Source organism: Microtus ochrogaster, unplaced genomic scaffold, assembly GCF_000317375.1.
Source record: "Microtus ochrogaster isolate Prairie Vole_2 unplaced genomic scaffold, MicOch1.0 UNK57, whole genome shotgun sequence".
NCBI lineage: Eukaryota > Metazoa > Chordata > Mammalia > Rodentia > Cricetidae > Microtus > Microtus ochrogaster.
This window is the reverse complement of record NW_004949155.1, coordinates 606,073-628,125: the sequence shown is the minus strand read 5'-3', so window position 1 is coordinate 628,125 and position 22,053 is coordinate 606,073. Positions and strand designations below refer to the sequence as shown.

Sequence of the window (22,053 nt, the reverse complement as noted above, 5' to 3'; positions counted from 1 at the left end):
TGCAGAGTTGATATAATGATCTACTTATTTGGTCAGTAACACTTTGTACAGTGTTTTGGTGGGAAAGTTTTCATATTTGTAATTTATCTAACTCAAATATTGCAAGACCCGTGAGTTCAAAGATGATAGTGTTTAATGGCATTATGAATCCAATATTCCAACTTCAGGACACTCTCACTACATGCTAGTTTATTTCCTTTTGCCATTCTTCTCAACAGGTGCCTTATCATCACAGTAGAAACTAAAAGATTAAAAACAAGTCAGAAACATGCTCTGCCTTGGACAGTACTAATGGGTATCATATAAAGAAAGTTTGCACAAACCAAAGAGTAGGAAATTATAGAGACTCAAGATCATTCAGGGACTTTGTTGACTTGCTCCTGAGAGCCTATATGTGAAGAATTTCCTATACTGGGTACAAAATCCAAACTTTTCTGGATAACAGTTCAACAACCAGAAGGCAGGAGATAGATTCTGCCAATTATTGATTATCATTAACACCAGAAGGTATATTTGCAAATTCAAGCAAATTTTTGGTTTCATACTATAGGCTTTTTAAAAATAGACAAAAATATCCCTGAGGAAATAATTAAAAGTTATCAAATGAAGGTTCTATGGTGCTATGCAAGGTATTCATTAGTATGGCTATAGGATCGGGCCATTTCAGGCTCTCTCTCCCCAGCTGCCCAAGGACCTAGCTGGGGACATCTCTCTGGACCCCTGGGAACCCCTCTAGAGTCAAGACTCTTGCCAACCCTAAAATGGCTCCCTTAATTAAGATATATACTTCCCTGCTCCCATATCCACCCTTCCTTTATCCCAACCATCCCATTCCCCCAAGCTCTCCCCATCCTCTCCTTCTCACTTTTCTCTCCCCATCTGCCCTTTCCCCCATCCCACCCCCTCCCCCCCCAGTTCCCAATTTTTGCCCAGCAATCTTGTCTACTTCCAATATCCAGGAGGATAATGGATGGAGATAGAGACAGAGATCCACACTGGAGCACTGGACTGAGCTCCCAACGTCCAAATGAGGAGCAGAAGGAGGGAGAACATGAGCAAGAAAGTCAGGACGGTGAGGGGTGTGCCCACCCACTGAGACGGTGGGGCTGATCTATTGGGAGCTCACCAAGGCCAGCTGGACTGGGACTGAAAAAGCATGGGATAAAACCTGACTCTCTGAACATGGCGAACAATGAGGGCTGCGGAGAAGCCAAGGACAATGGCACTGGGTTTTGATCCTACTGCATGTACTGGCTTTGTGGGAGCCTAGTCTGTTTGGATGCTCACCTTCCTAGACCAGGATGGAGGGGGGAGGACCTTGGACTGCCCACAGGGCAGGGAACCCTGACTGCTCTTTGGACTGGAGAGGGAGGGGGAGGGGAGCGGGGAGTGAGGGGAGGGGAAGGGAAAAAAGAGGCGGGGAGGAGGCGGAAATTTTTAATAAAAAATAAATAAAAGATAAAAAAGATTATAGATGATCATCCACAAAAAAAGTTATCAAATGAAATTCAAGTTTCATTTCTAGTCTTGTTATTTAGAGATAAAAGCAGTTTTGTCTAGTTAAGGAAAATGTGGGTCTTTTACTGCTGCATTCTTTGGAAATGGTCTTCTTATCACAGTTAGTGCACTAGTTAGAGGGCAAAATTACCATGTTCCTTGACCTGGAGCTCTCGACTGGATTGTCAAACAGTGTCATGGAAGGCCTGGGTGAGAAGTCCTTTTGAACTGGCTTTACCTTCTTCACTAGGAAATAAAGGAACCAAGCCTAATGGATACAGCCACGTATAATTACAATTGGCAAACGCTAACTTATTATTAAAGTCAAAACAGAGTTTAATACCTAATATTTTTTTTGAAGACTAAATTTGAGGGTCTAGGTGAAGGAATAAATTGAAAGGCCAATGACTATTTGCTCAAATTTAGCATAAAATAATAGAAACCTGGAAGTTCTTATGAACCCTGGAACAACTTGAGGCTTATGCCTAGGCTCTGAAAAAGCCTCACAGATTCAGGACCACGTGGGACTTAGATGACTCACATCCTAAGACCCTGGAAAATCCATACCTAGGATAGCAACCTTATGGAGGCAGGATTAAGAAAGAAGTTAGATGATCAATTATGATATACAATATATAATTCACTTTGGGTTTCTCTGTGAGAGCAAGCACCCTGACATGAAAATTATAAGCGAAGTTGCTATTGCACCTTTGAAAGGAAACCTGTGTGTAAGATCTTCAGAGTAAATTTTCCTAACAAATAGGTTGAATTCTGATTTCTTTAAAAATATTTCTACAAACATTTCGAGAGCAGCTAACACCATTAGTCAATCATAGATGCTGATATAAGAGTTATTTCCAGGTGATATTAGCCAGATGGTTGAGTAAGAGATCTTGGTCTTCTTTTCTCCCACAAAGAGCAAACATTTGGAATCCATCCATTAATTAAAATAACTGTAAGAGGGGCTGGAGAGATGGCTCAGTGGTTAAGAGCATTGCCTGCTCTTCCAAAGGTCCTGAGTTCAATTCCCAGCAACCATATGGTGGCTCACAACCATCTGTAATGAGGTCTGGTGCCCTCTTCTGGCCTGCAGACATACACACAGACAGAACATTTGTATACATAATAAATAAATAAATATTTAAAAAAAATAACTGTAAGAGCTCATAAGTCCAATTAAAAAGCTGTAGTCATACAGTGAAAGAAGCAACCCAAGGAAGAAGGACAGTTTCATTTTGCCTGCATCCGTTCATTCTTTAAAGTCGCAGAACTCAACAGAGGGAATAAATTTAAAACAATGATGTAAGAAATTGAAGAGGACACAAATAAATGGAAATATATCTTGTGTCCACAACTTTGGAAGAACCAACATGGTGAACATGTCCATGCTGCCACCAAAATTAACATAATTCAACATAATCTGGATCAATATTACAATGGAATTTTTCATAAATAAAAAATAAAAAATAATAAAGAACTACAAAAGTTTGTTAATAGCCAAAAGAATTCTAATAAAGACAAATAAAACTGAAGGCATCATACTACTGCATCTTAAACTGTATTACAAACCTAGGATAATCATAAAGGCAGATACATAGGACAATGGAACAAAAGAAACAGCCCAGAAAGAAATCTAAGCATATTCTATCAATTATTTTAAAAAAGGGTGTCATTAATACATCTGCAATTATAAAACTACCACAAAATATGGGGGAAATGTCTTAAGAACAATGTTTAACATGACATTTAAAAGTAACAAACAATAAATAAATGGAGGTTTATCAAACTAAAAAGCCTGTTCACAGCAAAAGTAACAACAAAATGAAAAAGCGATAGAACAGGATAAAATAGCTGTGAACCACAAATCTGACAAGTATCCAATAAACAAATTGTGTTAAGAAATTTATACCAGTAGCCAAAGCCAACAAATAACTGAATTTAAAATTATTAAACTATATAAAAGACATTTTTCCAAAGATGGTACAAGTATTTGGAAAAGTGCTAAAACCCTTAATGGTCATGGGCATGGAAATGGAAAGCACCACGAGATGCCACCTCATGTCTATTAGAATGGCTGCTATAGAAAAGTCAAAAGATAGGACTGTGATCAACTTGAGTGGTAGAATGCATGAATGCTTGCCAAGCATGGTCATGGCCCGACATTTAATCCCAGACCCACGAGAATGTCAAAAAGAAAAACTGTTGGTGAGAATGCAAATTGTTACAACTGCTGTGGTGATTTCTTTAAAAATTCAAAATGGAGCTTCAGATGACCATATGACCCAGATTTCTTCTGAGATATATTCGCTCCCATGTTCATTGCAGCATTATTCACAATACCCAAGAAATAAGACTGACCAAAATGTTGATGGATATGTGAATAAAGAATCTCTGTGTGTGTGGGGGGGGTGTGGGTGTGTCTCTGTGTGTCTCTCTCCCTCCCTCCCTCTCATTCATTTTTAGGACAGAAGTGACTTCTCCCACTTACAACGAAATGAACTAAAACGGATGTCATTAAGGCAGACACAGAAAAACAGTAATGCATGGTCTTTCTGATAGGGAGAAAATTTTAAATGGGGTCAAATATACACCAACAGACTAGAACAGTAGTTACCCGAGTCAGGAGAAGGTGAGGTGCCATGAAGAGGTAGAGGACAAAGTCTACAGAGTGGCCACAGAGAGAAATGTGGAGACTGAAGGGCTGGCATGCGGATTGCTAGAATATGCAGGACACCAGTGTTCTGAGATGCTGTATGCTATAGCCACCACTTCACTGTATGTATGCATGCATGCAAAACATCGTACTGCATACCTCACATTTTTACAGTAGAATTAGTGACTTATTCCTTTGTGCTATAGCTTGATAGTTTGAATCTTTAATGTTCCCTAATGGCTCATGTGCTGAAAGTCTTGGTCCATAGCGGGGTGGCACCATTGGGAGGTGTCAGAATTATCAAGAGCTGGGGGAAGTTTTTCGGTTACTGGGTGGGGGCATTCCGTTGAGGGAGTATGTGGGTCCCAGTTCCTTACTCTCTATTTTGCTTCAAAGCAATGAAGGGAGTGGTGTTTCTCAATAGCAGACTGCCATCATTACTGGATGTTCTTGTTAGCAGTCTAAAACAATAGGACCCACTGGTCATAGAGTGGAGCCTTCAATGTGCCTGTTCTCTTCAAAAGCTGGTTATCTCCGGGATTTTCTTACAGTGACAGAATCCTAGCCCATTTCACAGGTGGAAAGGAACCTGGCTCTGCTGCTGAAGTCTTTGCCTCCATCGCTGTTAACTTCACTATCTACAGAAAATTGACTGTAGCTACTCTCCCTGAATGGCCACAGATGCTGCATCTCCAACAAACATCCATGATCAAAGTGTTCAGCTACTAATGTGAAAAAGGCTAGCGGTGGAAAACGGCCCAGGCTTTGTTACCTACTGAAACGAAGACAGAACAAAGAGCGTTCGGAAAGGCACCAGAGCCATAAAGAGAAAACATTAGGAAATCAGTTCTTTCAGAAAATAATAAGAGGCGCCTTCCTCTGAGAAAGGCATGGAGTTTTTTAAATATCATTTTTACATGCAGGTCGAAGCTGGCTTACAGTAGTTTGCGTTTTAGCATCTCTTTGACAATCATGCCCACTTTATTATTCATGACACTTACAATAGGCAGGACTGTAGATGCTATCCATCCAATTTGGAGGAAATGGTTCCATTTGGAATAGATTAGTATAAAGACTTTTATTATCATCTCTAATTTTTTAATGTAAGATATAGGAAAATTTATAATGAGAAAAAGCAATAATGTAACAGGCATTTCTGGATCACTTCCCCAAAAAGCTAAAATGCAACTCCAAGTCTCTCAAAAATCTTTTTAAAAGATGCCTGTTTAATCTCTGCAGAAAATGACACAGATGTGCGTACTCATTTGTGCAGCTTCTGTGTATTTGTGCATTAATTAAGTACTTTATTTTTAAAAGCCTCTCCAGAGAAACCCATTTAAATGCTTTGATTTCATAAATGTGATTCTTTTAAACCTATTACTTTCCAGTATTAAATTAGGGTAGGGATTTCAAAGAACATAAACTTTTCTTCGCGTTAGCATCGCATTTTCGGTTATTGAGTTGCTGTTGCAGGATTTTATCATTTTATACATTGAGTATTTTACATTATGCTATTAATAAATACATAATGTACAGCAAATGTTATATTATTGGTTAACTATTAATTCTGACATAATTTCTAAAGGAAACAGAAATGTAATTTTAACACTTACAGCACCTTTCTTGGGAATGTATTGTTAAAAGATCATGGACTCAAAGTTAGCTAGGAAGGGATAGGAGGGTGGAAAAGGCAGTTATGGAACTGGGGGATGGGTATGCTCAAATACAATATATGAATTTATCAAATAATTTTCTGGGTGCTGGAGCACACCTTTAATCCCAGCACTTGGGAGGTAGAGGCAGGTGGATCTCTGAGTACGAAGCTAGCCTGGTCTACAGAGTGAGTTTCAGGACAGCCAGGGCTACACAGAGAAACCTTGTCTAGAAAAACTAAAATAAGAAAAAAAATCAAGGACTTAACCAAAGCATTGTTTAAAAAACATACGAACAATCCGTATATGATCACATACACACAGAAGACACCCATGACTGAGGATAACACACCGTCAACTGGAGAGAGTGCAGTTAGAGAACCTGGGTTAGAGAAAAGCACCAGTAAATAATAAAGTTGGTAGACATGACAATGGGTTAAAATCTCCTTCATTTAAGATGGCATAATGGTCTTGATAAACTTAAAAGAGGTTTGTGCTCTATGGTGTATTTTCTGATTTTAGAAGCAGTTGGATGCTTCAGATAACAAGATGGCACTAAACCACAGTGCCATGTCTCATATTTATTCTTCCAAATTACAGACATACTATCATACCGCAAAACTCTCAGGATTCAGAATCAGGATACCTTCATTTGATTCCAAGCACTGCCTGATTTCATGTTCTGGGATAGTGGATGAGTTCGTTAACTTCTCCCATCCTCAGTTTCATTAATTCTAAAATATTAGTGTCTATACAACATGATTATTGAATTCAAAGGACATAAAAATATAAAAGGATTTTATAATATATAAAGTTATATGAAAATTATAACCGGATATGTTTGAAAAAGACCAAATTTAGAGGCTGCTTCAAAAAAGTAACGTCTTGAGTGGGGGAGATGGCTCAGTGGGTAAAGACGGTTGCTGTGCAAACCTGGCAGCCTGAGCTTAATCCCTAGAACTCCTGCAAAGGTGGAGAGAGAACCAAATTCACAAGGCCACCTTCTAATTTCCATACAAATCCTATGGCAAGCACACCTACTGGGAATTGGAACTCAGCTTTGTCGAAAGCACTTTAGCTACTAAGCCATCTCCCCATCCCCTTCGAAGTATTTCCCGTCAGGTGGCACTACATAGATCTTTAAAGTGTTCGGCTTGACAGCATAAGGCTCACATATGAACTGTTTTTCTATTATGGAATGATTTCAGTCAACTTTGAAATTAGGTATATCTTTAATTTCTGTTGGAAAGAGTCAATACCAACATAAGAAGTCCCATCTTCTGAGACTGCTAAAAGCTAATGTCTGTTTAGAGGGACTAGAGCAGGAGGATGGCACAGCAAACCACAGCCAGCTTCTCATAATAAGCAGGGAAGTAATAGGCATTTGTGTGTGTGTGTGTGTGTGTGTGTGTGTGTGTGTGTGTGTGTGTGTGTGTTCAAAATTCTTTGGCTGGGCAAGAATTATCTTCTTTTGTAATTATACACTTGGGGCTGATTTCTCATTTTTCAATCCCAATCATGCTTTCTTTTAAGATAGTACTTTCAGGCAGAGAACCCGGGCTTTGTGTGAATTTAGAAAAGCTTGTCTTCTGCATCTGACCCTCACTTGAAAAATTTTCACGTCCTCATTCAGCTTCATTTACCCTAGGTACAATTCATGATGACTATTAAAATTCCCTACTTAAAAATTTCTGTTGGATACTGCTTGACTTCAACAACTGTCAAAATCTCCTCTCTGGTGGCTAGTATCAACAACATTTGTAGAGAAGGAAAATACAGCAGAGGGTCCAGTGATGGGCAGAGACAAAGAATAGAACATGTATGGCAGGAGACTATTATGCTTAGATCTTCAGAAAACATCTCAAGATGACCCAATTATCTGATGGAGGAAATTGGGTGGGCAAAGTTTCCGTTTTAAATGTTTTCTTTGCCCTTACTAGAGGCATGTACAAATTCGCTCCCACATACCTTTTACTTTGTAATGTATTTACGCCATTTTACAGTGTATAAGATTTTAAAGAAAATTGAACCATTATGAGTGAAGGAGGGTAGAGAAAGGTGAACTGTTGCCCAGTGACGGAAGTAAATCTTTATAGTCAAGTAAAATAGCAAGAGTGATTATCTGGGAAGACTGTTTACCCCCAGGCACAATACTGTCTATTATATTCCCTGATTTAGCTCTAGAGTTGTAAGTCATGGGATAATGAAGCTGGTAAGGAACTGCTTAAGTTACCATCTAATGCTTCTGTAAAGATGGCTTCTCTTTTTGGATGGTATGTGTCTATGATGCGCAATCGTGTGTATATACACGTATGCATTGTGAGTGCATGTGTGTGCAGATGTGTATGCCTACGTGCAGTGCAGAGACTGATGTTCGGTGTCCTTGATTCTTCTCTACTATATATATTGTTGCAGGATTTTTCACTGAACCTAAACTTCAATGTTTCTGCTAATCTTTCTAGCCAGCTTGCTCCAGATATTTCCTGTCTCTGTTTCCTGCACTGGGATTACGGATGGGCCACAAACCAGCCCACTTTGCTTTTACTGGATCTGGGGATCTGAATTCCCAATTCTCATACTTGTGTGACAAGCACTGATAAAGATAATGCTGAGCTTTCTCTTCAGATCCACCGGTTGGTCTTATTGTCAACTTGATATGATTTAGAATCAACTTCTGCGTATGTCTGGGAAGGTATTGCCAGAGACCTATCTATCAGTGCTACTTCTATCTTCCCTGACACCAGCCTCCAGTTTCTTCATTCCCCCCATGCGGAATCAAAACCAGAAGTTCTGCAGGAATCTTCAGGCCTCTAGCATCAGTCTGGGATTGCTAAGGCTTTCAGCTTTGTGGACTGAGCAGCTACTGGATGACCATTGCTGGACTATACAGGCCCTATCATGCTAGCCATTCTAATAAATTTCTTTTTATAATACATAACATATACATGCATTTTATTGGTTATGTTCTTCTAGAGAACATTGCTTAGCAGAGCTGCCTTGGCCACCCACATTTGTTAAACAAATCTGGCTATTCTTTTCCTTCTCCATCCAGAAGGTACTTATGAGGTTGTCATCCTTATAAAACCTCTTTGGACATTTTTACGGTTTTTTTTTTTTGAGACAGGGTTTCTCTGTGTAGCCCTGGTTGTCTTGGCACTAGCTCTGTAGACCATATTGGTCTTGAACTCACAGAGATCCACCTGCCTCTGCCTGCTGAGTGCAAGGATTAAAGGTGTGCACCATTACCGCCTGGTTCTACATTAGTTTTTGAAACACAGATAATGTAGGGTTGAGTCTACTCACCTGGACTGTCATCCTCATTGTCTTCCCAGTGTTCCTCATTTGCCAGCAGCGGGTTCTGAGACTCATTTATAGACCTCAGAGGGAAGGAGTGTCCATCACCAGGGCTGGTGGGAAAGAAAGGTAGAGTTTGCATATGACACAAAATTTCTTTTTTTTTTATTCAAACTCAGTCATACACAGAAGGAGGGAGGGGTGAGGGAGAGAGCGAGAGAGAATGAGAGAGAATGTGTGTGTATGATGCATGTGTATGTGTGCATATGTGGGGGACAACTTATAGGAACAGGTTCTCTCCTTTCACCATGTGGATCCTGGTGATTGAATTCAGGTTCTTAGGTTTGGTGGCAAGCACATTTATACCCACTGAACTATCTCATCAGCTCAGGCAGGGTCTTATTTTGTGACCTAGGGAGGTCCAGAACTTGCAATCTCCTGTCTCAGTATCCTGAGTGCTGGGATATAGGTGTGTGTCATAATGTCTATGTAATATAAATTTTGAGACAGTGATAATCTTCTTAGAAATGAGATATAATCATGGATTTGGGTTTGTGTTGTGAGAATTCTCTGGTCCAATTCTTTACCACTGAGCTATACACCACAAGACTTGTGGATTCTTAGTTCTTTTGTCTAAAGCCATGATCAAATAAGCTCTTATTATCATCCAACCATTATCATTTACTTGCTAAATTACCCTCATTTTCCATGTCTTGTTTGTCTGTATCAATGCTGACTATTTTTGTTTGTAAGACATTCTTTAATTTGCTTTCCACAATGCCCAGTAGCAATATGCATATGCAATTTCATAAATATCACTTAACTATGATAGTCCCAATTACATCCCATTATCAAACCGTTTTGATTCTAAATTATAAAGTGAGGTGAGAAGACTCACCATCACTAAACATTGTGGGAAAAGCTGTTATGAAGGGTGAGAAGGATGCTCCTGCACCCTGTTTTGTTTTTTACTTTTAACATAGAGTGGAAAAGAGAAACAGCAAGGCGTCTCTGCAGTGTGGACTCCAGGGACGATATCTACATGTGAGTCTACTTGTGGGTCTCTATGGTAATCTAGAGCATGTCCCTACTTAATTTCTGGCCATTCCCAGATAGGAGGCCATGGCAGGAATCATGGTGGCCCTAGCCAGATACTGTTATAGTTTCAGCAATTGAGTCGATATAGCTGAGTGTATTCTGAGTTTAACTTTGGATGGCTTTTGGATTATTTATTTGATGCTGTATATACTTTTTTTCTCTTGTTTCTGAATGAGGTCAATAAAAAGTTTACAGATTTTATTTATATTGCTCTACAGAAAATGTTAGAATAATGATTATGTAAGTAAATGGGCTTTGATTTTTGGTTTTGTTTTTATACTAGAGTGATGTGGTAACGGACTTTGACTATTTGTGTGCCTCAGTGTGTGATCAGAGAATATGTAGCTAATTCCTGCTAGCAGTTATTAATCAATATTACCCATTGATGAATTTTGTCTTGGTATTTATAGTTAGAAGAGTTGACTATACCACACCTTAAACAAACAGCCCTATAAAACATTAACTGGCATAGAGGAAGTATTGATGCAGCAAGGGAGGCGAGGAGAAAATTTAACCTTTATTATTATGTGACTCCAGCAAAGTTTTTTTTCCAACAAGATAATATGGATATATGCTGTTTGTACAGCGAACCTAAAGGATACAGAAAGGTCGAGACATTCTCTACAGTTCCTGTAGCTTGTGATGGTTTCAATGGGGTCACAAAGTCACCCAAAGGATATAAGTCTAGCTCTACAAAAATAAATAAATAAATAAACAGGGTTTCTCTGTGTAGCACCCTGGCTGTCCTGAAACTCACTCTGTAAACACAGGCTGATGTCAAATTCATGATTCTCTTTCCTCAGGTTTCCAAATGCTGGAGTTATAGGCATGAACCACCATGCCTAGACTGAAGAACATTTTTGTGTGTAGTCTATTCTCCATCACTGGGATAACGGATGTTTTTAATATATACTATCAAATTTATTAAAGATGGGTGCCAGTTTACCTTTCCACAAGTAAATCACGAAAAGTGTCTATTTTATCATAGCTCCACTTCATGATTTATCTTTATAGATACACAAGTGAGAAATTTGGGGAAAATCATACCTATAAGACTGATAGCAATCTGCATTTGCAGATGGGAATGGTGACACATGCCTTTAATCCAGCAGTGAAGTGGGAGAATCAAGTGGACGGCAGCAAGTTCATAGCCAGTTTGGTCTACAAAGTGAGTCCAGGCCAATCAGGGCTATATAGTGAGGCCTCATCTCAAAAGAAATTGAGTCTAATTTGCTACTATAGGTGCTCAGTCGTCATCAGAGAAGCTTGCTCTGAGATGGGAAGTGGTTGATGCAAAAACCCATAACTGGCCAAGATGGTGAGAATGAGTGATAGCAGCGTGCTCGGCCCTAAATTAGGCAGCTGTATTACCCCTCCCAAAGCTCAGGGAACGTCATGGAAGAAATGGTAGAAAGACGATCAGAGCTAGAGTGTAGAGAAATGGACAACTAAAAAACTACCTTCTGGACATGACACAGCCATTACAGCCATGAACTCACAGAAGATATGGCTATCTGCACAACACTGGTACAAGATTGGGCCCATCAACACTTCACCATAAATAGGGGATGAACCCATAAGGCCTCTCCCTCTCTGTGGTATTATTGGTAATTAACAGTTGTTGGTGGAAGTATTGTTTTCTTCAGCGGTGTAGCCATTGAAAAATTGTCCTTGCTCCAGTAAATAGCCGCTCATGCATGCATATGCCAGCAACACTAATTTAAGTGAGTGAGAAACACACAAAAAAAGATAGGAAAGTAGACTTGTTGAAAAGAAGGGTTCCAGCAGGAGAGAGGAGGGATGAAAAAGGGGAGCGGGGTGTGAAAATTACCCAAATTCATTATAAATGTGTGAAACTCTCAAACAAAAACATTCAAAAATAAATTTGCTGCTTTGCTGCATGGCTCAGCATTAGCTGCTTCCAGTGGTAATAATTACCTACCTGGACCCAACAGGTATTAACCAGAACTTCTTATTATCGCCAAACACCTGCTGGATATTCTTGATGAAGCCAAGGTTAAACCCATTTTTCTCTGGTCCACTTGTAAATACTGGAGTGAAAAAGGCCTCTAAGACAGTGCAGCAGAGTTTGGAAAAAGGAAGAAAATAAAGGAATACATTTCATCACTGTGATGATATTACATCTCTCCAAAAAATGTGGTCTGCATTTATGACATCTCTTTGCTCTTTAAGCCTAGGTCCATGTTCTTAATTATTGCTAAATTACTTAGTAAAATTCAGTTAAATTATTTAATAAAGGGTGAAATTGTTATTGAAAATAAGGAATTTATACTCTCATCATTTTAAGGCAGAGTAAATACACAATGGCAAAAATAATACAGCATTCTTGAGGGGCATGTCTTTGGGCTGTAGAATTTAAGGAGTGCATGAATAGATTTAAGTGTACTTTATTGGAATCAAAGTGGCAACAATAGCCAAATGGTCTCCATCTGTAGATCTGGGACCAAAGTAATGACACATAAAGAGATGGTAATGACATTGATTTGGTTTTGAAACATTTCAGAAATGAAGATGTTCACAATGAAACCTGCAATGTAAAAAACCTAGTTTTACTCCAGACGAAATGTCAATGGGTGAACTGTAATCACCTCAAAGCCTACGAGGAATTGGGCCACATTAGTGCACGTTATTTTTAGACACACATTTATCCCATTAAGCAAACACTTTCACTGTTGGGCTCTGGCTGCATCTCACCATTTCCCATTTGTTCTTTGTTTTCAGACCCTGTTATCATGAAGCTTTTAGTACTTTTCTACTTTTGTAGCTATCTCTCAACCAAAAGTGCTAATTTACTACCCTAAGTACTAAGTGCTATACGTATATTTGATTTAGAAAAATGGGTGCAAAGATTTCCCTAGCAAATGAATTCTCCAAGTGCAGTGGCTTTTACACTAAATTCCTTTCAAATCTAATTCATCCTAGTTAAACGTTTAACACTTGAACGCTTTCTTCCTATTCCTTGTGTACTGACTTGTAGACCATGCAAATATTCACCACAGATGAAGTAATTATTGCACTAGAATTCTTTTGTTCTATATATAATAACAAGTCTAGAGTACTAATTGACAGCAAAAAAGAAAAAACCCAACTCATTTAGTGTACTGATTTTCTGCAGATTTAATATGCATATCTCATTTGTATGGTCTTTTTATATACTCTTTTGACTGTAAGTATCAACCTGATTCTTTATAAAAAGAATTTTACATTTTTAAATTTATTTATTCATTTTGTGTATGTGTGTGTTTATGTGCACACACCTGTGTGTGCATGCCATGGTATGAGGAGAGAGGATAACCTGTGGGAATCAATTCTTTCATTCTACCACGTGGGTTTCAGAACTTGAACTCAGGTTGTCAGGATCTTGGAAAGCACCCTTACCTGCTGAGAAATCTCGATGGCCTGGACTTTTGCATTCATTTTTGTTATTCATTTGGAGTCTTTTTAAGGTCCCTGTTTTGGGCTAAGCATCATCAACTACATTATTGTTATTTAGTGTCCTATCTTCCTTCTGATACTCATTGTTTCAGTGAACTTTTTAGAAGTCAGATGGTAAAATTGGGGATGTACAGAACTGCGATCATTTTGGGTTCTCTATGGGATGCGACTCATGGATGCTCTGTGTAGTCCATAAGTTTGTTCACTATTGTTGTCCAGTTTAGTAAAATGTATTTCCATTTGTCTCAGGGGATATCACTAAAGCTAAAATACTTTACTATTAGTTTTTCTCTCCTTAGGGAACAGTGATATACATTAATATGCATTTTTCTAATCATAACATTCCATCTTACCTAAGGTCGTTTTGTTTCTGCTGACAAGCCAACAATGGTAACCAAAGAGAATCACAAGGTTGACAAAAAACATGCAGGCCACAAAGAGGAGAAAGAGGACATGGAACCTAGAGTGAGCACTGGGTAATTCCCCCTAGAAAAGAAACAAGAGGCAAAGAAAACAAAACATTAAAGTGGGAATGCTTGGCTATCTTTTCTATATAGATTAGTATTAGTAGTGTTTCACATGTAAAAATCCAGCTCCAATTTGAAAAACAGATTTTGTAAGCTTAAATTTTATTCCATGCATTTATTTATTTTGTGTGTGCATGCACACATGTGTGTGCATGCACACATGTGTGTGCATGTGTGTGTTTGTGTACGCACGTGCCAAAGTGCGCAGGTATGGAAGTCAGAAGACAACTTGTGGGATTCAGCTCTCCCTCGACTATGCAGATTCCAGGCACTGAAGTCAGGTCATCAGACTTGATGACAAGTGTATGTCCTGACTATTATTTATTTATTTTTACAAAATTATTGATCATTGTACCTTAGTATAGATATATTCTTAGCTTGCAAAGCTTAAAATGGATTCTTGTTTAAGTGCAATATATAAATGCACCAATTAGAATAGAGTAATATGAAAAGGCGATGTATGCTCAGGTCATAATTGGTGTGAAGCCCATATTTCATTTAGCTTGAGAATTATGAATCACTGTCTATGGGATCATAAGGTTAGTACTCTTCATCCTATTGTCTGAGGGTGTCTATAATAGAATCCTTTTATTTTTTAAATAAAACCTCATACAAAAAGCCTATTTTTAAATTTTTGCTGTATTATGTGTGTGTGTGTGTGTGTGTGTGTGTGTTGTGCCTTCATGTATGTCTGTGTAACACATGTTTGTTTGGGGCCCACAGAAGCCAGAGAGGGTATCAGATCCCTTGGAACTGAAGTTATAGAGGCTGTGAGCCACCATGTGGGGGCTGAGACTGAACTTGGGTCCTCTGGAAGAGCAGTCAGTGCTCTTAACTACTAAGCCATTTCTCCAGCTCCTTATACTACTATTCTTTATACATCATGTGTCTTTGGCCGTATATGTGCTAAAAATGCTAGATTGTTGAATATAAGAAATTAAAACACAGAATTTTAAAATGTCTTACCAGAAGTCATGAGCTGATTTTAAAGCTGTTGAAATTTTATGTTTTTTTTTAACAGTTGATATAGAATTTGCTGGTATACTATACCCTGTGGAGTAGCTGTTTGGACAGTAAAAAATCAAGCAGGATTTTATAGATAATTGTGAAAGTAGGAAGTTAAAGATTGTTAGAGTTAACTGGACATCTTATTTTCCAAGCAGATCCAGTTTTTGTTTCATATGCAATTCTAGAGCAGAATAAATATTCTAAAGTTCTACAGCATTCATCACATGTGACATTTTGTCTTCAGAAAAGAGACATGGAAAGCATTTTGAATTTTAGAATGAACATCTGGAGGAATGATTATGGCTTATTTCCTCCTTTCCCTTAATGGTCATTGTTTGGCACGATGAATTCGCTTGAGGCATTTCCAGATGCCCTTCAGTGATAAAGTTAAAGTGATTCTTAAGTGAAGTGGAACTTAACTTCCTCACGATCCTATTCGACTCCACTTACTGAAGGTTAGTGCTTGGCAACACTTGCTAAGTTCAAACACTATAGGTTTCTTTCTTTCCTTGGAGGCTATTTTTATTCATTTTTACATAAGGAAATGCTGGACCTCTTCCAGGTTGGATATGTTTGCAGTGCAAAGATAAGGGGAAGCAAGCACATCAGATGCTCTCAGCTGATGGGTGGTCTGGGTGAACCGTGTACAGGGCAGAGCAGTCCAGGAAACAGCTGCGTCAAGGACTTCAACTTTCAGGAGCCTTTATCTGAAACTCCATCTTGAAATGCTGCTTCCGACAAAATATTGACCTAAGCACCCAAACTGAACTGGTTTGGTTCCTGGTTGGTCTGATTCATGGTTTACTTTTTTCTTCTAATTTTTGCTTTTGCTGTTCTCAGGTAAAATTTCCAATAGCACTTCACAGTGCCTCTCACCTTCCCCGAGACTTTGATCTCATGGGCTCTTCTTTCTGAGCCTGTATTTAAAGTTCTAAAAGCTCGCATTGACTTTTCCTTTTTACATGAACATGGGCACTAGAAAATGGCTAAGCAAGTGAGGTTGTTCTGAAAGTCTGCTCCCATCTTGTGTAGCTGTGCTCCCAGCCTTTCCCCATCACTCCTTCTGAACTCATCTGTCTGTATGGTTTAGAATATCTGCTGTGCTGTACTTTCATAGAGTTCACAATATCAACTTTTCCTGTGCAAACAGTTCTGTGTTCAAAAATGCATTTCCAGGAGATAACCAAGCTAAATCCCTCAGAGCAATGGTCATCAGAGACAGTTCAAAGGAAGATTTGTAAAATAACATAATTACTAGGTTTCCAAAATAATAATTCATCACCTTTGTAAAGAGGTCCGTAGCCTAGCGTGGTCGGTGCACATTATTAATTTTGCAAAAGGCAAAGATTAATCTCTTTTGAGAGTAGAATTTGCTTAATTTAACACTGAAAGGAAAGAAATGATGTGATGGTCTTCTGAATCCTTTCTTCTAAAAGAGTTAAAGCCTGTCTATAGCAGAATCATCACAGGCATAGTACATGGAAGATCACAGAGGCTTATGGGCAGACTTATGTTCAAGTTCTCCCTTTGAAATTTACAGCCAGAGCCGGGCGGTGGTGGCGCACGCCTTTAATCCCAGCACTCGGGAGGCAGAGGCAGGCGGATCTCTGTGAGTTCGAGACCAGCCTGGTCTACAAAACTAGTTCCAGGACAGGAACCAAAGCCACAGAGAAACCCTGTCTCGAAAAACCAAAAAAAAAAAAAAAAGAAATTTACAGCCAGGTAGGTGATTTTTGACAAGTTACTTCTGCTGTAAGCCTTAGTTTTGTCATCTTGGAACGTGACAAATAGTTTTTGCTTTGGCTACTTCACAGGGTTGTAGTGAGGATCAGATGAGATCATAGATATAAAAATACTTCAAGAGCCATAAAGTGCCATATATTAGAAGTTGCTGTTCTTGGGAGTACAACTTGTCTCTTTGATATGGCTTTAAAAATATATGGCAGTGTTTATTTTTTATTTTAAGAAGAGGCTCAATTTAAACCCAGAAAGCCTTGTATCCCTAAGCCATACTAATGTCATTTAGGCCGGAGTGACTGCAAGGAACCATTTCCCCAGTTGTTAATGCCCTTTTCAGTGTAAGGACAAGCTATGACAGGCCTCATGCCCTCTCAGATGACAGGCATAAGTTAGGCTATTGAGGAGGAAAAGCAATGAAGGAATAGGAAAAGAACAAGGTCATGCTCACCGTGGGTTTGCTTGTACTGCTGGCACATTTCTTGTGATGAATTCCTATTCAGTCATCATCTTTTAAGAGTGAAGGAAGCATACAGTACCTGGCTTGCATTTCAGTATTTGATTATTGGCTGGCTAGGGGAGTTAAAGGCAAAATGTGCGAAATGCAATGTTGTTTACTTTGTGGTAAAGGTAAAGAGTCATGAATAAATGGTAGCCCACTGTGTTAGGGCTCAAGAAAAGCATGTAAGGAAGATCAAGGCTCCCACTTCCCTGCTGATTGGATGCAGCAGATTTTCTTCATATTTATAGAAGTAGCTCAGCATGCAGATGGAATGCCAAATAGGTCATGGAAACCTGAGGAGTGGGGAATAGATGTCGTGCTGTGGAAAGGGGCCAAAGAAGAAACATCAAGATGTGTAGCTTGGTGAAGAAATGTTTCCTACTTGAAGAAAATGAACGAGAACATCTCATCATTTCTGCTTGTAGTTTGTTTAAATTAGGGATTTTGATACCCAATATATTGCTCCTGTTTCTTACAGCTATTAATTATCTGAATTTATTAAGCAAGTTGAATAGAAAGTGTAATTTTCTACATTACTAGGAATAAAAGCACTGATTCATAATTTAAATATTTTAAAATTTAGCTTCTCAGTGTCTTGTCTTTTTCTTTCCTCCAATTCATTATCATTTCTATTCTGACCATGTGATTTACATTCTTTCCCTGCTGGTTTACTGCTCCAGCTTAGATATGACATCCCTTGTTATATAAGGCTTTTGCAAATTTTCTAAAGTAATAACCAGTAGCTCTGCTCACATTTGTGTTTTTCTATTCATTTCGGTTTAGATAACTCTCATTGTGGACACCTTAATAACTGTATTATAGTGTAGGAAAGAGATTTCTTTGAAAGTTTAACTGGCAGAAGTTGACAAAGGGCCTATTTCATAATATTTTACCTATTCACATATGCAAATCTACCTTAACTTTTTTAAATATACGGGATATGACTGATATCTCCAAGTAGGAGAAAGATAAGATTTTGAGTTTCTAAAATTTTAAGGTTTTTCTTTTGTTTTTGAGATTTTGTGATAATTCTTGGAGTCATTATATGTTTCATTGGATCTTAGCAAGAGACAAGTGCAGCAAGTAAGTAATAGAGCCAGTATTAGATCTGCCGCTCTCACTTCCCAACCCACTGGCCGTCACACATGCTCAAAAGAGAGTCTGGCTGTGGCGGCAGATGCCTCTCGTCAGTCCCCAAACTCGAGACAGATACACGCAGATCTCAGAGTTTGAGACCAGACAGGTCTACAGAGTAAGTTCCAGAACAGCCAGGGCTATGTGGAGAAACCCTGTCTCAAAAAAAAAGGCACCCCCCCCCACAAGGTTCCAAAGAGACTCTCTGTATCATTTTGTGCTTATGTGCAAGTCAGTTTCTCTTTCTTTGCAACAGAAACTTTGCAGCTCCCATCTGAGCATGAAATTACTAAGTATTTTCTAACTAATTCCTATTAACTTTTTTTTTTTTTAGAAACTAGTGATTTGCAGTTAGTTTCAACTGTTTTTCAAATATACAGCTGGAAAGAAAGGTCTTTAAAACTCAAGCACAGACGCAGATTTGAAAGAGTGGGTCGGCTGAGAGGTCACTCTCCCTAAGCTTTAGCGAGCAGTCACAGATGACACAACTCATTTAAGTGGAATCTTTACTCAACAGTTTCTTAAACTTCAGAATATTCAACATGGAAAACTACTTTTTACTGCCTTGCCTTCTGGTTACTTCATTAATAGGTATTTCAAAATGCCAAAGGCTATAGGGTGAGGAGTGCTACTTTTAGAGCCACTATTCACTTCCTTCGGTGGGAGCCAACTGGGATTTTTAAAAACTTACTCTCCAGTATTTGATGAAATAGCTGAAGACGGTGGTCACAATGTACAGGCAATAGAGAACGGAATAAGCTAAGAACTGGAGGAAGAATTTGTAGTTGGAAAATCCAATGCAGTTGTTAACCCTAAAAAAAAAATAGAAAAGAAAACTAATTTGAAATCAGGGCCTATTGACTGAGAACACACTGATAGTTAAGTGGACGAACGAAAGGAGGCACGTGACTCCTGCTGCTTCATTACCTGTTGTGTAGAAACCCAACAGAGACTGAGGCTCCTTAATATAAACAGACTGGAAAAACAAGTTCACACCTCACTAGTTTCCCTTTTTATTTACCAGCAGAGTCACCTGCGCTACCTAATAGCTTTAGAATGGCTCCTGAAACACCCAAGCAAACCTGGATTTTCATTGCTAAATATATGTCTGTCTTAGTAGCTACACTTTGACGCTCTCTTGTTGTAATTAGGTGATTCCAGACTGGCTTTTTAGATCAGACACACAACTTTTATAGAAGAATCACTGAATTTAACTATCTGTAACATTTCAAAATCAAGTCTTCTAGAAAGAGAAATGAATTGCATGATGTTGAAGAAGAGAAATACTTGTGCCATATTTCATTACTGGCTCAATGGCTAAAATTAATGGATAGGAGATTATTAGCTTTGCAACCTCAGGAACTCACTACCATACCTTTATTGGTATTTTCATCATTGTTTTAAAATGTTATCCTCCCCATAAAAACAAAGTCCAGTGAATTAAGGTAGCAAAAATGGGCATGTTGGAACTCGGATTAAAGAAGTGGATATATTAAACAACTTTGACCCTTTTAGAGGATAGAAATGAATCAAAAGAACTTACCATGGGCAGTGATGGTCCATTTTCAAAACACATCTACAAAGAGGACAAAATACAGTATGATAAAAATGAAGAAACACTTCAAAATTGTACTCAAGTTTTTAGCAGTATTTTTATATAGTTCAGCAAAACTATCTACAGATTTCCACTCGGGCAAGTCCAAAGTTACTGCCTCCTAAATGACTCATGGGATGATCAAGTTCCAGCACCATCCTGGGACTATGCTTGCAGCAAGTGACAACTCTAGAAGTATAGTCTTGAAAGGGATAAGGAACTCCAGACTACCGATACAGTGAAAAACTTCAAGATGTCACCTTTAGCTTTGTTTACTTATTCCAATAATAATGCAAGGAAATATAGCCTGTGTCTGAATCAAAGGTAAGCAGAATATGGGTGGGACAGGCACTCAGGAACAAAAATATGACAGTAATATACACTAACACAAAAAGTGGTTGTTACAAACCTGGAACAATTTAAAAGACAAAATAAAATACAATGTTGGTTAGTAACTCAAACTAGAAAATAAATATCTATACCTCTGTATTGATTCAAATGATTGAATAGACAAGTAAGTGGGGCAGAAGGGACACATCTCCTTATGCAGATGTATTCCAAATAATTTACCGATATATTTCAAGGAGAGGAGACATAACTTCCTATTACTTTAGTTTGGAGTTATGTAGAGTGACTTTCATCCAAAAAGTAGAGTTCAGAAATGAGAGGAGGACAGAATAATCTCACACTGGAAACACCTCACAAACATCAGTTGAGAGAGATGTTCAATATGAACACTGCAGTCAAAAGTCATGTTTATATGTACCCTTAATACCATGTAATGAGATTAGTACATTAGCTCCATGCTCTTCTTCCACATTATCCCAGTATTAATGATCATGGGAAAAGAATAAACACATTTTAACTGAAGGACAATTTATAAAACATCTGATTCTTAATCCCCCAAACTGTAAAGGTTGTCAAAGCCAAGTAAAATCTGAGAAATTGTCGTAGATAAAATGACCTACAGAGTAGATGTGACTAGTTAATGTAATGGAATCGTGGAACAGAAAAAGAATATTAGGGGGAAAGTGAAGATATCTAAAAAGTATATTCCAGTTATATATAAGTCACCCAACAGAAACACTCACATACATACAAAATGACATCTGGACAAAGATATTTATATAGCATTGGTTTGAATAGTAAAAGTAAATTACATAGAGTTTCAATAGTAGAACATTTTTATAATTAAGCTATATTACAATAGAATACAATGAAAAACAATGTCTTAATATTGGTTTATTAATCTTAGAAATGTATTATACTAATGGAACATATTAATAATAGGGGAGAGTGAGTGTTAGACATATGAGAACTCTCTTCACAATAAATCTATAAATCTGAAATCATTTACAATGAAATGTTTCTTTTGAAAATGCAGTATTATTTTTCTATCTTTAGACTAGAATGATTATCACCCCTGTGAAAGTGTTTGGCATGTGTTCATTATGTCTCAAAAGAAATGCTCTTATCTAGGCATGGTTACACGTTAGGATCAGTCATTTCGTTGTCTAGGCAACCATCAGTGGCCAGCATCAGCACAGAGAAAGTATAGTTGTCACTTACATAGCACAGACAGAACAGTGATGGCAGCGGTCTGGCTTGATTAGGTGGCACCGGTCACAGAACCGCACAGCTATAGGAAATAGAAAGTGGTCAGTATGAGTTCAGGGTCAATATAAGATCCCACTATTTACTAGTTTGTGGTTATATCTTGTTACACACTGACTACAGATGGCCAAATGTATCTCAAGCTACTAAGCAAAATGTAATAACAGCAAATTGTGGCATTTAAATTTTTTGTTTGTTGGACCAGTCTTAAGAGAACTTTTAAGGGATGAAAGAAGGGGGAAAAGTTTCATCTTTTTGTTGGACCAGTCTTAAGAGAACTTTTAAGG

At 38.2% G+C, this 22,053-nt stretch overlaps 2 protein-coding genes across 3 annotated transcripts in view; one reads left to right on the top strand and one right to left on the bottom strand.

Moving 5' to 3' along the window:
* Nucleotides 1-22,053, bottom strand: part of Zdhhc15 (zinc finger DHHC-type containing 15) — a 100,776-nt gene that overhangs the window by 12,805 nt on the left and 65,918 nt on the right. The window contains exons 5-10 of the mRNA XM_005369709.3: nt 21,722-21,791; nt 20,102-20,134; nt 19,250-19,370; nt 14,004-14,136; nt 12,137-12,263; nt 9,106-9,209 (exon numbers count right to left, since the gene is read on the bottom strand). Of these exons, the coding sequence (XP_005369766.1) occupies nt 9,106-9,209; nt 12,137-12,263; nt 14,004-14,136; nt 19,250-19,370; nt 20,102-20,134; nt 21,722-21,791 (588 nt within the window). The remainder of the gene's footprint in view (nt 1-9,105; nt 9,210-12,136; nt 12,264-14,003; nt 14,137-19,249; nt 19,371-20,101; nt 20,135-21,721; nt 21,792-22,053) is intronic.
* Uprt (uracil phosphoribosyltransferase homolog) overlaps nt 1-22,053 on the top strand; it is a 154,642-nt gene that overhangs the window by 73,647 nt on the left and 58,942 nt on the right. The gene's annotated exons all lie outside the window — the stretch shown is intronic.